Source organism: Sinohyriopsis cumingii, unplaced genomic scaffold (genome assembly GCF_028554795.1).
Source record: "Sinohyriopsis cumingii isolate HCF-2022 unplaced genomic scaffold, ASM2855479v2 utg003052l, whole genome shotgun sequence".
In the NCBI taxonomy this organism is placed as follows: Eukaryota; Metazoa; Mollusca; class Bivalvia; order Unionida; family Unionidae; genus Sinohyriopsis; species Sinohyriopsis cumingii.
This window is the reverse complement of record NW_028316378.1, coordinates 13,265-27,474: the sequence shown is the minus strand read 5'-3', so window position 1 is coordinate 27,474 and position 14,210 is coordinate 13,265. Positions and strand designations below refer to the sequence as shown.

Sequence of the window (14,210 nt, the reverse complement as noted above, 5' to 3'; positions counted from 1 at the left end):
TCTGATCCAGTCACCTATGATGCCGTTGAAGTATACTGCACTGGTGGCCTAGTCATAGAGGTGCTCTATTACTCTGATGAGGTTGACATTGATGTTGTACAGTCGCATGATCGCCCTACCCTGTCAAATGACATCTTGAAATCCACGAACACGTGGTACAGATCTTGTTGGTGGTGGAGGTACTTCTCACACAATATCATGAGGTTGAAGATTTGCTCTGTTGTGCTGCACCCTGATCTGAACCTTGCCTGATCCTCGTTAATGATCTTTTCAGCCAGTGGCTTTTGTTTACTCTGTAGTATCCTTAACATGACTTTGGGTGGAAGGCTTATAAGACTCATTGTACGGTGGTTGTGACACTGTTGCAAGTTGCCTTTCTTGGGGAGGGTGAAGATCCGTGATTGTGTCCAAGGCGATGGCCATACTCCTGTTTGCCAGATCTTACTGCAGATGTTTGTGAGGGCGCTAATCATTGCTTCTCCCCCAGCTTACCATGTAAGCAAAATGAAGCATAATTTGTGTATTTGTTGTCTATATGAAATGCTAAGATTGTGTATTGCATTCAAAAGATGAACATTATGAGTACATTTCTCTGAAAATATGTTGAAACATCTTTTTTTCTTTCTTCCTTTGCCTAATATTTGTTAGAATAAAACTTAACAAAATATACTTCTGAGGTTTCTATGTGACAAAATATAAATTACGATATAGTGAACAACAGATGAGGATGCGTGTAATTTGCATGAGAAATGGGTATCTGGGCAAATATGTATGTGCGCATTTCAGAAACAGATGCTGCTTTCCCATTGTGGGGTAATCGTATAAAATAGGTAATCGTATAAAACAGGTAATCGCATAAAACGGGTAACTGTAATATAGACATAACTAATTGGTCTTAATGTGTTATCATTTTAATATTTTGGTAGTTGATACAATTACATTAAACCCGATTTCAATAGTCGAATCTTTAATTTATTATTTGTTTACATGACAGATTGTAGTAGCACTATAAATGTTGTAAACAAAAAATAATGGCATAAACCCGTAGTTATGCTAGAGGAAAAGGTAAATGAATGGGAATATATATCCTCTGTAAAAAAAAAAAAATAATCACAAAACGTAAAGTCATTAAAATCTGAAACTATTGCACAGGACCAACGTCCAGGATTTCTTGTCGATTAAACATTTACTTGATATATTTTCTTCAATTTCATATGTGTATATTTGCCCCCCCCCCCCCCCGACTTTCATTTCGCATTTGGTGAAGTTTTAAATAAACAATGGCTATGATAAAGGCAAACTTAATTTTGTTCTGATTGATATCGTGGTGTGTAGTTGTCACTTTGATCATACATGTCATCGATGTCACTTATATCACTTTCTTCGTTGGAATCGTTTGCATTGGAAGTGTCTAAATCTTGGTCACGTGACTGTCCTTGGGACGAACTTCCTGATTCTTCTTCAGTGTTCGTCCTTTTGTGTTTTGTCCTTCTGTTTTGGAACCAAACCTTAACCTAAAATGCACCAAACAAATATAACAATATACTAATTGGAAGAAATACTACTACTACTACTACTATTACTGTTACTACTACCACTACTACTACCACTACTACTACCACTACTACTACTACTACTACTACTACTACTACTACTATTACTACTACTACTACTACTACTACTACTACTATTACTACTACTACTACTACTAATAATAATAATAATAACAATAATAATAATAATAATAATAATAATAATAATAATAATAATAATAATAATAATACAGCTAAGGACGAAAACAATTTGTCCTCGATTCAATACGAGCACCGGTACATCAATTGATACTCCCCATATCTTCTAAAATGAGCAAGTAGATGCATGCGATGAAAGTAATCAAACAAGAAAAGCATGTTATATCTTTGGCAATATTACTTAATTATTGTATGATGATGCTGATGATGATGAAGATGATGATGGTCATCATCATCATTATCATCATCATATTATTATTATTATTATTATTATTATTATTATTATTATTATTATTATTGTTGTTGTTGTTGTTGTTGTTATTATTATTATTATTATTTATTATTATTATTATCATTAATTTTTATTATTATTATGATTATGATTATTATTATTAATATTATTAATATTAGTAGTAGTAGTAGTAATAGTAATATTATATGACGATGATTATCATCATGACGACGACGATTATTAAGATGATTATCATCCTCATTAAAAGTAAGTAATTTTACCAATAATAATCTTCATTTAACTATGGTAACATATTTGGTAGTCCTCAACATATTTACAGGTTACTTTATAACAAAATTATATACGCTCATATATGCTCACAAACGCTCTCACCCATATTATTATTATTACTATTATTATTATTTCTCACGCATATTATTATTATTATTATTATTATTATTATTATTATTATTATTATTATTATTATTATTATTATTATTATTATTATTATTATTATTATTATTATTATTATTAATGTTTGATATGGGCACAAATTAGAATATCAAAATATACACACTCACCAAGTCAGCCGTCATAGAGACACACGAAGGATTAAAATAAAATGCACGTGCGAATTTTGAGGGACGATCTTACATACAAAGCATTCTGCTGACCTGTACACTTTAATAAAATAATATCTGGGGACAATGGTAAAATCCTGTCGTGTACGTAGATACTTTTCACGCATTTTCCTAAGCGTAGACTGTGTGGCTCAGTGATTAAGAACCAAAGCATAGACCTTCTAGTAATTAAGAACATTTTAGCGTTAATTAAAAATTAATTAGGAACTACCTGGATTAAAGCGTCATCATACAAAATTAATTATGATGAGAGCAGGTGTGCTACAGCAAGCCTGCTTAGATACTTGACACTATATCACAACAACTTAAGTACAGAGTAAAATTAACGCTCTCTCTCTCTCTCTCTCTCTCTCTCTCTCTCTCTCTCTCTCTCTCTGTGTGTGTGTGTGTGTGTGAAAAAATGACAAAAAAAATAATTTACAGCGACAGATTAGGTCAACCACATCCTACCGGTTTCTTAAGTCACTTATATGATCTGGATATGAAAGTCAGGTGGATTTACGAAAAGATGGGTGATAGTGAGAGCATAATGTACCAAAGAGTGAGTTTAATCTCATAAACTTTGATTATGGAGAACGTTTGGTATATAATAAAAAGCAATTTTTAATTCCTATGTTAATACTGGATATTTTTAATCTAGTGGTAAAAACAAAACTGTATAATTTAACTTTTGGCTCCACTCTATTAAACATCATGTTTTTTGTACAACACTATGAAAAATTATCCAGTATTAACGTAGGAAAAGAAAAAGAAAAGATAAATATATATTGTTATGTATATTTAAATTTGTTTCTCTGTTAGTTTAAAATTATTTTGTTTCATTACATGTTATTGTAATGTAACAGTGTTTGCTGGAATTGACCTTGTCCAGCACTAAGTTAATTGCTGCTTGACCTGATTGATTTTTTATAAAAAATATTATTTCATTTATGAAAACAACTAATATCTTCATAGTTATCTCTGTATGTGAGCTTATTAAACGAAGTATTATTCAAGTAAATATGTTGATTTGGGTCAGGGTTTTGGAGATTCCAAAGTGAATTTTATAGACTATTGTGTTTAAGTAAACAAGACTCATTAGACCATTCTAGAAGGTTATTTTCCATTAGGTAATGGTTGCTTTTAGAAAATACTAACGCGACCTGAGGTCAAGCAGAGAACTATAGTATGTTGTGACTGTAAGGATTTTACCAGTCGTGCTTTAACATCTAGCACTTAAAGTTGTAATATGTTGTGACCAGTTTGGGCTGAATTTTATTTTCTTCAAATTATTTAATTCAAGTGATTATTTTCTCTGGAAATACAAAAGTGCTCTGATAAAATTCTTGGATAAAGACATTCATTGGAATTTATACTGAATTCAAACATGGAATAATATTTATGTGATTCAACAAGACACTATTGACACATCAGCACTTTGCAGACCATAACAGACACGTCAACGCCTTCAATTTTGGATCTCTTCGGGACATGAACTGAGTTTTATTCAGGATATTTTGTTACTAGGACTTGTGTCTTTAATTCTTGTATTACTTTTGGATTTAATTCTCAATACCATAATTTCTTTTCTCTCATTTTGTGTTCTAGGGAAATAAATTAATTGTTAAATGTTACAAAGCTTATTGTCTTTAATCTGTTCTGTCACTCTTTGTAAGATCATAGACTCGTAATAATATATATATATATATATATATATATATATATATATATATATATATATATATATATATATATATATATATATATATATATGCAGATAGATAGATAAATAGATAGATAGATAAATAGATATATAGATAGATGGATGGATGGATGGATGGATAGATAGATAGATAGATAAATAGATAGATAGATAGATAGATAGATAGATAGATAGATAGATAGATAGATGATCGATAGATAGATAGATAGATAGATAGATAGATAGATAGATAGATAGATAGATAGATAGATAGATAGATAGATAGATAGATTTAAAATTTAGTCAATTTAGGCAACCAATTAAATTTAGTTAATTTAGGCAACCAATTTATTTTGTGTGCATGTGTCATTCATTCATAATTTTATGTATTCATTCATGAAAGTGAAAATCTGATGGAACATTCCATTGCGTTCTCTTTCATATTTGATTGACGTTTCCTTTTGCATTCGTTACTCTGTCTTAACTCCGGTATATTCTTCTGAGATATAAAATAAGACATGAAATACCAAAACATCGTTTTAAAATTTAAACGAATTTGTGTCAGTGATGTCTCTCTGCCAGACAGTTTATAAAATATGTGCATAAATCACATATCCTTCAAAACATACGGAAGATACTAAATAAAATCGTTACCTGTGTTTCAGAGAGCTGTAGTTCCGCGGCTAGATCTTTCCTTTCCTGTCCCACGACGTAGTGACTTTTCTCAAATGCCTTTTCCAACTGTAGCAATTGAGATGGGGAAAAAGCCGTTCGTATCCGCTTGGGCTTCCGGTATGGATGGAAGAATAACCCAGGACCCCCTGCCACTAAAGAGATTAATAAATATTCATTACTACAAAAGATCAGCATTTCCGACATTAATACATAATACTTCAATTCTTCTAAAATCGGTTAAATTCCAATAACGAATAATTCAGATTTACAAGGCTTTGTAGAAATTTACACTAGACATTTAATAATTCTCATTGATACATGTGGCCTGCTAAAAAAAAAAATTATAATTTTGAATTACAGAAAGCTCTTGTTGCTTACTTCATAAATTCTAGTTTTAATTCAATGATTAATACAGATTTTATCTTATTATGTAGGATGTTCCAGAATAAACAGTATCACCGATTGCATGGATACTCCTAATGCGGCTTTTTCGGTGGTTAGAAGAAGACAAATTTTGACGATGTCCCCTTGTTTATTTCAAAGGATTGTCAAAGATATGTAATACTTATTTTGACGGCTCTCCAAAACTACAGTTAACTAGTATATACATCTGCATCTTGTGATGTGTTATTGTTTTCGTTTTCGTAGTTTCAGGTATAAAATATGTGCATATTAAAGTGCCCTTAGGAACATTTTACATTCCAAGATTTCCTGTACATCGCAGACGGCATATTAGCTGCATGCTTGGGAAGATATGGACCTTCTTCGGGGAAGAAAAGAGAATACTTATGGGGACATCATTGACAGTTACAAGGTACGTACGACCTTCATAATTGTTTCCGACATGTTAATCCTCGTCAAATTCATAGTTACTTAACTAAATTAAAGTTATTCTTCGTCATGTAATGACGATATAGAGCGAAATTTATTTATTACACTCCTGGACAATATTATCCCTTCCCAGGTACTCTGAGACGATCTGACTTTACCTTCTTTCTTCTCCAGTTACGTCGCACATATTTCCATTTTTTTAAGAAGCGAAAAGCACTATATGTTCATCTCTATAAACCAATGAGTTTACTGCAGATTAATTTATCTTCCATTTATCGTAAATGATGTCCTTTCTTTCTAATTATGTCGACCTTAATGTATTTAGGTTGTAACTTGTTCGTGTTCCAATGGAGTGTTATTGTGTATCGTCCATGGCTGATGCCCACGCAAGCAAAGTGAGATACTAATATTCTACCTCATATGAGGCGTATTGCAACCTGATTGTAATGCGTAATGCAGAATTTGTCACTGTCATTTTCATTGTCACTGATAATGCTTAGGTCGGACAATTTATTATCTAAATTTTTTATTTTACTTGAATAGTTTTGCACTTATTAAATTTTTCACCACTATATTAATTAAGGTCGATATTAAGTATACCTGATAGCTGACAATAATGATGGTATTGATCTTGAATGTTTAAAACAGACATACTGATATCAAAGTCAAGAGAATGCTTGTATATAAAAAAATTGTCTCATACATCGCTTTTGAATCGAAATCAAAATATTTAAAATTAAGCTAAGCAATGTCCGTTACGTCAGTAAAATCATCCCAAAACGTACCGCATCTCAGTATTGACAATGCCAATGTGATTTGGACTATAAACATGGTTTATTTCAGTCTTGGCAATAGCCAGTGTGGTTAGGACTATACAAACGGCTTATTTCAGTCTTGCCAATAGCTATTTGAATTAAATTTATACAATAACTGATCTGAGAGAGAGAGAGAGAGAGAGAGAGAGAGAGAGAGAGAGAGAGAATGCGATACAGCAACCTTCAGACGAGGTAATTTATCCATATCTTGGGTAGAAAGTTATGTACATAGAAAAGTAATGTAGTATTACATAGAGTAGTATACTGTTCTAACGCAAAATAGAGAAATGTAAAAGGAGGGATGAAATACTCAATAATAATAATAATAATAATAATAATAATAATAAAGTATGAGTAACTATTTCTTTTAGCGAGTATTCAAAGGTTACACGGAAGTCTGACGGTAATGCTTTTAAAGAGAAGAAACAAAAGAAAAAGTGATCCTAATGATTACTGGGCAATAACGCTTGTTCCAGTTATTTGTAATGTTTTGACAAGATTTTGTTAAACAGAACACATAATTTGTTTCAAAAGGGTCTGTGTTCTAGCATGACCTTCTTGTTAGTCCAAGATTTCATTTTGTTATTCTAATGAGAATAAAAACAAATTGTTTGTAGCTTTTCTTAACACGGCGAAAGCTTTTGACAGCGGATGACATGATTTTTTCTTTTACAACTTGCATCATATTGATGTAATTTCCGGAATGTGGAAATTGATTATCGGCTTGTAACCATATATGCACAGCAATTATTCTGTCTAAACCAATTCTCGAATATTCCTGTTTTAAAAGGAATACGTCAACGTGGGATATTGTCCCAACGAGTTGTCATTGTATTTATAAATGAACTTCTTCATTTTTTACAAATATTAAAAAAATTGATAACCCTTTCCTGTGTCTTACTGTAGCAAAAGATATGCTTCTTTCAAGTCATGCTGGGATCAGTTACTAATCAAATGTAAGGAAGTGGGGTTTGGGATAAAATTCCAAGAAAATTAACATTATAGTATTGAACGACGACTCATCTGACATCAAAATAAACCATAGGCAATGTTTCAGGGTTTTTGAGAGCGTTATCATAGTCGTACAGTCTTCAAGGTACAATCTCGATTAATAAATCTGAATGGAAAGTACAGTTAAATTCCGCGTACGTTTCTTCTCTATCTCGATTTCAGAAGTTATTGCATAACGGCAGTGCGATACCCTCTGACTATAGGAAGTAAGGAAAAATATAGCCCAGGATCCTTTGAGTCAAAGTCGTCTAGTTTTACCCATATTGCAAACCTTTTTCATCTCTGGAAGAAGCTGTGTCTTCCTTGTCAAACAGACTGTACCTCAGTCATTGGTAATTTTCTGTCTGTATGCAGTTTCCTTACACGAGACCTTGGTGAGTTTTTGTGTCATATTAATGATAAACGGAGAGTGCCTGTCCACAAGCACTAAAATTCAATGTCCAATATTGATCTGGTCAGTACTCTCTTGGGAATGATGACCCTTTGTTTATTAATACTTTTAATCAATGAACAACCTATGCATTCACATCTCATACATATATTAACTGTTGCTTCCATGATGTGAAACTGTAGAACAAACTTTTTGACTATATCGAGGCTGATAAAGAACGTATTCATATTTTAAGCTTTATCAGTAACCACATACTTAAGTTTATTAACACCTGTGTGGTTCATTATTCTGTGTGGTTCATTATTCTGTGTGGTTCATTACAGGTAGTACTTACATCATCGCAATGGCAAGCCATCCCAATACCTTTATATGAAAGACTCAATGGCTGCATTGGGTAAAAACATGCATAGATGTACAGTGTTTACCTCTAATACTAATGGGATTTGTTGTTACATCTCTGTGTGTTGCTAATTGTGTTGCTAATTGTGTTGCTAACTGGTAAGGTTTAATAATGATAATCACTGAACTAATCGTCTGAAATTGTTTCCGTTTCACTGTAGCAGGAAATCTTCAAAGCTACTTTGCCACAGTGCAAGTTGTGCTGATGTAAATGGTCATCTCACTGTTATAATGTGTAGAAAATTTTGTAAACAAATTATGAATTAACAATTTATTAATCAAGTTTATTAATTGGTTGTCATGATAAATATTCACCATATATACATTTACGTATGTATGGTCATTCATAAATGTATGTTATTTATGACCTTTAATTAGTGTTACTTTCTTTTTACTGTATTCTTTATATTATTAATAGTATTCTTCGTAATATACGGACTGACTGACTAACTCGCTCACTCCATCCATCCTTTCATCCATCCATCCATCACGATATGTTTGAATAAGTCAAAACTTTATATATATGGGCTGCAAGGCACGGGGCCAGGGCGGTCTAAAGCTCTCGCCTCTACCGATCACGGTAATCTCCCCTATGTTTGTGAGAAAGCTTGCCAGTACTTGCCCGTGGGTCTGTGCTTCTTATCGGTGTTTTCCCGGGTTCTTTCTCCACCAGTTACACTGGCCACCATGTACAACCTCTCTTGCCCTGAGAAATGGCGTTAAACACAAAACAACATTTATCGGCAGCAGACACGTGTGATAATTTAAGCAAACAAAAGAGTAATTGAATTTTATGTCATCGTTCTTACTGGGACCACCAAAATGTAGCAACTTTTTCTTGTTTTTATCTATCTTCGGTCCTGTTAGTAAGGAAATAAATCCAATAATTTTACATGCATCTGGAGGTGGTTCTAACCATGTATTATTTTCTGTACGCTTCAGCCATATATCGATTTTGGAAGCCTTAGTTTTCAATGATATTAATGAATGTATTACACAACATATGTTATGTTCATTAATATTTCACTACTGAAACAAAAACTAGTTTTGAAAAGAATTCATTAACTTCCAACTAAATTTTCAAGATTTAGCCAGAAATTAAAATATCCAGCGATGTATTTAGAGAGTTTTTCTGAAAAGAAATCAGATATGATACTTTATTGTTCAAATCACGTAGAATTACATCAAGTAATTTGTCGGGCGTGGTGGGAGCACTTGAGCCCTTTGTATGTGTTCTCTGTGCTGACTCACATAGGAAAGTCTTATATGGTGAACTCCATTTATCAAAAAATATATCGCTTGACATTAATTGCCTAGTTTCATTTTGTTGTAATTTGTTAAGGTGTCACATAATTAACCTTTTGTTTTACCGCAGATAATACAATAAAGATAGTGCAGAGCTCCAATTTCGGGAGGCTACGATGAATTTTCCAACTCTAAGACCATTTTTTATTCATTCATGTTGAGCCCAATTATAAATTACCAAGAAAATATGGCTGAATAAATGGAGAACACATTATTTTTCTCCAAAAACAAGGACAGCAAATTGTGATAAATAGTAGCCAGGTAAAGTGACGGAGAAACGAGACCACAGGAGAAGAAGATTGTAATGCGTACAGTAACGTACTAACGGGAGGGAAAGGGGCGGTCGGGAAGTTGCCCCTGATGCCAGAGGTCTTGGGGCGACAAAACCCCTTTGGGCCAACATAGTCGCCCAGGGCGGCATTTACTTTCAGTACGCCACTGAATGCGTATACATGTGACAGAAGTAGTTGCGTTAAGTCCGGATGTATTAGCGTTTGAAATCAAATATTGTGTGAAATTTATATTAAATGTGTCTTTCGTGAGGATGACATTCTTATACTACAAGAGTTTATTGGTCAAACCGCAGTCAAGACTCCTGAGATTCTAGGACAGGTAATGACAGATCAAAGTGCCCCAGGAATGAGAAAACCGTTATTCGTCAAACCACACTCAAACTTCTGAGACCGAGATATATTTAATGACCGATAAAAGTGTCCCGAGGAATGGAAAAGAAAAGACGTTTCTCTTGGTATGGAAGCAAGTATATAAAGCCGAAGATGGAATGCAGAACATTCAGTCCCAAGTATGCAGTGACATGACCAAGCAGACAAGAAAAGAGGTTAGATGGTTAAAAAGAGACTAGAAAAACACCATCACTTCCGAACATTCAGCAACAAAGAATACATTTAAAGGACTAAATGTCGAGAGGAGAAAGTAATGTTCACACATCAAGCGGCTTTTAATAAATGAAAGAATTCTAAAGATGAAAATGAATAAATTTAAAATGATCAATTTATCAAATATATAATTTATTCTGTCTTCTATGGTTAGCCTTCATAAAACAGCTAAATCTACTGAAAAAAGTTAGATTTCTCTAACCCATGATGTGTTCATATATCCAGACTTTTTATGAAAGGTTACACGAAGTTCTGTTCCCTTCTGAGCTTAGACTCTCACCTTCACGCAAATATAAGTATGTTTGTATATAAAAAAACGCGTTATATTGGTTATCTATTTAGATTTGTATAACATACCGTGTTTAGATCTCGTACATAATCATTATATGAAATAAATTCTGCCACTAATTTACTTGGAATGGCATGGTGAAATGCTTTCTTGAAACGGAAACAGAAAATAAATAATTTATTTTAAGAAAAATATAATCATTGTATATAGCCGTTTATATTATATATATATATATATATATATATATATATATATATATATATATATATATATATATATATATATATATATATATATATATATATATATATATATATATATATATATATATATATATATATATATATATATATAATAGAAACGGCTAGCTTTCTATACTGACAATGTTAACTGCGGTGCCATTAATTTCATTATCTGTGTCAACGGATCAAAGCAACTTGTTTGTCACTGCGCTTGTTCCATGGTGTGTGAACGTATTGTAAAGTCTACGTCACGCGGAACAAAGAAATTGAAAACAACTTTGAAAAATAGAAAAAGCTGAAATGTGACACCATCATTAGGAAAATCAAATCGACAAACTCGAAACATGGAAAAATAGATAATATAGCTATTATGAGACAATGTACGGCCAAACTATCTCGATAAATGTAAGTAGCCATTGCAGAGGCTTCCACTCAAAAACGTTTCAAAATACGATTATAATGCTTTTCATCCATTTAAATTTTAGCTACACATTAAATATGAACACATTAATTTAAATTTAAGTTATATATTAAGTACGAAGACATTATTGAATAATTGCTGTAAGTAATGTTATATATAAAGTTGGTATTATGCGACTATTAGTGTATTGAATTTAAAAAAAATAAACTTGGAATTGTACGAACATAGTGCCATGAAATTTTTAAAACATTTCTATGTTTATAATTCTTTATTAGATATCAAATTTAATACATTGGAGACCGTGTATTAATTATGTTTTCTGTTTCAGCGACACAAAACGATTTTTAAATTTGCTCTTAAAATGTAATTTCTTCACTAAGATAACAATAGATACAAAAGCATTATCTATATATCATCCTCTTCAACAGTGATAGTAGCGGTAGTTGTATTATTATCATTATTAGTATTATTATTAGCATAAGTGACACTCATTAACTATCCGGAAAATAACTGGTTTTTGATAGTTTCATAATTCCGTCAGTTGTCTGTGTATAATCTTCAGTACATTTATGTTTCTATATTAAACATTATTAATAAATGTACTAAATGAATTTCAATTTAATTGCAGGTAATAGTATTATATATTGCACAATGCACAATGGACAACATAGTAAAATATTCTCAATAATGCATAATAACTGTCCAAATCAGTTACGTTATATTACGCAGAGGACGTTTCAACGTAAAACATCTAGTTAATTGTGCTGTATAATAAGTACCTGCACTTCCGTGTTTTATATTAAAATAATGAATTCCATATCACCTTACAACATGAATAGTGTACAGACACATGTTACTAAAATATACCAAGGTACATCATTCTAATAAAATACAACGTATTAATTTATAAATGTTAATTAATAATACAAGATTACGACTTAAACCAATAAATTTGATATTCGAAATGTGTTTGTTTTCTTTTACTAACGATAGAGCATATATTTGATTTAATTTGTATTGGTTTTGATTTAAATAAGCCCTTAGATCCTTGAAATTCAACATATTTATGGAATTATGGCTGAATATTCATATCTTGAAATCGGTGTTTACCTTGTGCGGGATACTTTGGTGATGATTTCAACGATTCATTTGCAAGCTCGTGCAGTTGTAAAATAAATTAAGGTGACATCCAAGCCATTATTCATGAAATATTTCGCAAGATAACATGTTACATAAAAATGATATGATTGGCAATTAAGACGTATTTAATTAAAAACAAGGTGTATGCATGTATGTATGTATGTATGCATGCATGCATGCATGCATGCATGCATGTATGTATGTATGTATGTATGTATGTATGTATGTATGTATGTATGTATGTATGTATGTATGTATGTATGTATGTATGTATGTATGTATGTCTGCATGTATGTATGCATGTATTACTGACAAATACGTATATACCATGCCAAAATACAGGAATTTGGAACTGGTTTGTTTAGACGAATGCCTTATTTAGAAAACTGATGATCTCGCTTTGAAGGTTGGAAGGAACACATCATTGGCATACACTTGAGTCCTTACCTCCAAATCTTGGTAGCAAGTATGCTGGACATCTGTCAGGTAAATATGGGTTAATATGTCTATAGTCTCTAGTGTTGTTATACAGCATTGGGTGTACAGGTGATACTGATGGCACATGTTGAGAGTAAATTCCAGGCACATTAAGCAACGACAAGGGATGCCTACATAAGCCCGTGGATCCAATAGGAACAAAATTTGGCACAAATGATTCGTGAAAATGCTTGATTGACTCCCCAGGGGCAATTGTTATTGACTCCCCAGGGGTAATTGTTTCTACAAAATACCTGGATGCCCCGTTATGGAAGGCCGGGTCTCTAGGATCACGTAATTCCTGGTTTCTAGCGTCCAGTAATTCTTGGTTTCTAAAGTCACGTAAATTTGGATTCCTTGCATCACGCAATTCCTGGTTCCTAACGCCAAGAACTTCTTTTGCACCACATCCATGAGATGAAGTATGTGCAGTTTCTACAGTACTTCTTTCTGAGTCTTTCCTGGAAATTCTATCATCATGGACATTTTCCCTTTCACGGGATTTATGATTTATTTGTACTGATGACGATTCCTGTCTCTCACTATCCTTACCAATGATAGAATCAATAGTAAAGACTTTGGAACGCCTTGGACACTGTACCAACATTGTAGCAGTCATAGCGAATATGAATATAGACTAAAACACGGATATTTCGTGATATGTAAAATCAGATATTAAATGTCTTGGAGTTAGGCCATACAGTATAACAATTGACATCCACTGTAAAGTCTGTTTTCATTTCACGCTTCTATCGACAGTGTACCACACTATGTATTAACCCGAGTCACTTTCACTGTGTATTGACTTTGACATAATCCTGCATGACAAAAGATTCAATCTTAACCACGTCTTTAACGCTTTAAGTTTCACACAGAAATACAAACATCTTACCTTGAATGCGATTGCCTATTCATTTACAAAGTACACGCCTACCACCTAGATATCCATTGGAATTCAAGATGGGCGTGGTTATTAGGAGTAACACTTGGCAGTAGCAGAGATAAATTTTCCA

The 14,210-nt window shown here is 32.6% G+C and overlaps 1 protein-coding gene across 1 annotated transcript; it reads right to left on the bottom strand.

The window, feature by feature from the left end:
• Window positions 1-893: 893 nt before the first annotated feature.
• LOC149769904 (uncharacterized) lies at window positions 894-14,085 on the bottom strand. The gene is made up of 3 exons (XM_089949670.1): window positions 13,168-14,085; window positions 4,960-5,132; window positions 894-1,514 (listed from the first exon to the last, which is right to left on the bottom strand). The coding sequence occupies exons 1-3, from the start codon at window positions 13,814-13,816 to the stop codon at window positions 1,302-1,304; spliced, it is 1,035 nt and encodes a 344-aa protein (XP_089805796.1). The 5' UTR covers window positions 13,817-14,085; the 3' UTR covers window positions 894-1,301.
• Window positions 14,086-14,210: the final 125 nt, after the last annotated feature.

What these genes read in the sequence shown, in the direction of transcription:
- LOC149769904 (XM_089949670.1), bottom strand. Translation starts at nt 13,816, where the DNA reads ATGACTGCTACAATGTTGGTACAGTGTCCAAGGCGTTCCAAAGTCTTT. An exon ending in CTTGCTACCAAGATTTGGAG is followed by an intron (nt 5,133 to 13,167) that starts GTAAGGACTCAA and finishes TAATCTCTTTAG; the next exon opens with TGGCAGGGGGTCCTGGGTTA. An exon ending in TACAGCTCTCTGAAACACAG is followed by an intron (nt 1,515 to 4,959) that starts GTAACGATTTTA and finishes GGTGCATTTTAG; the next exon opens with GTTAAGGTTTGGTTCCAAAA.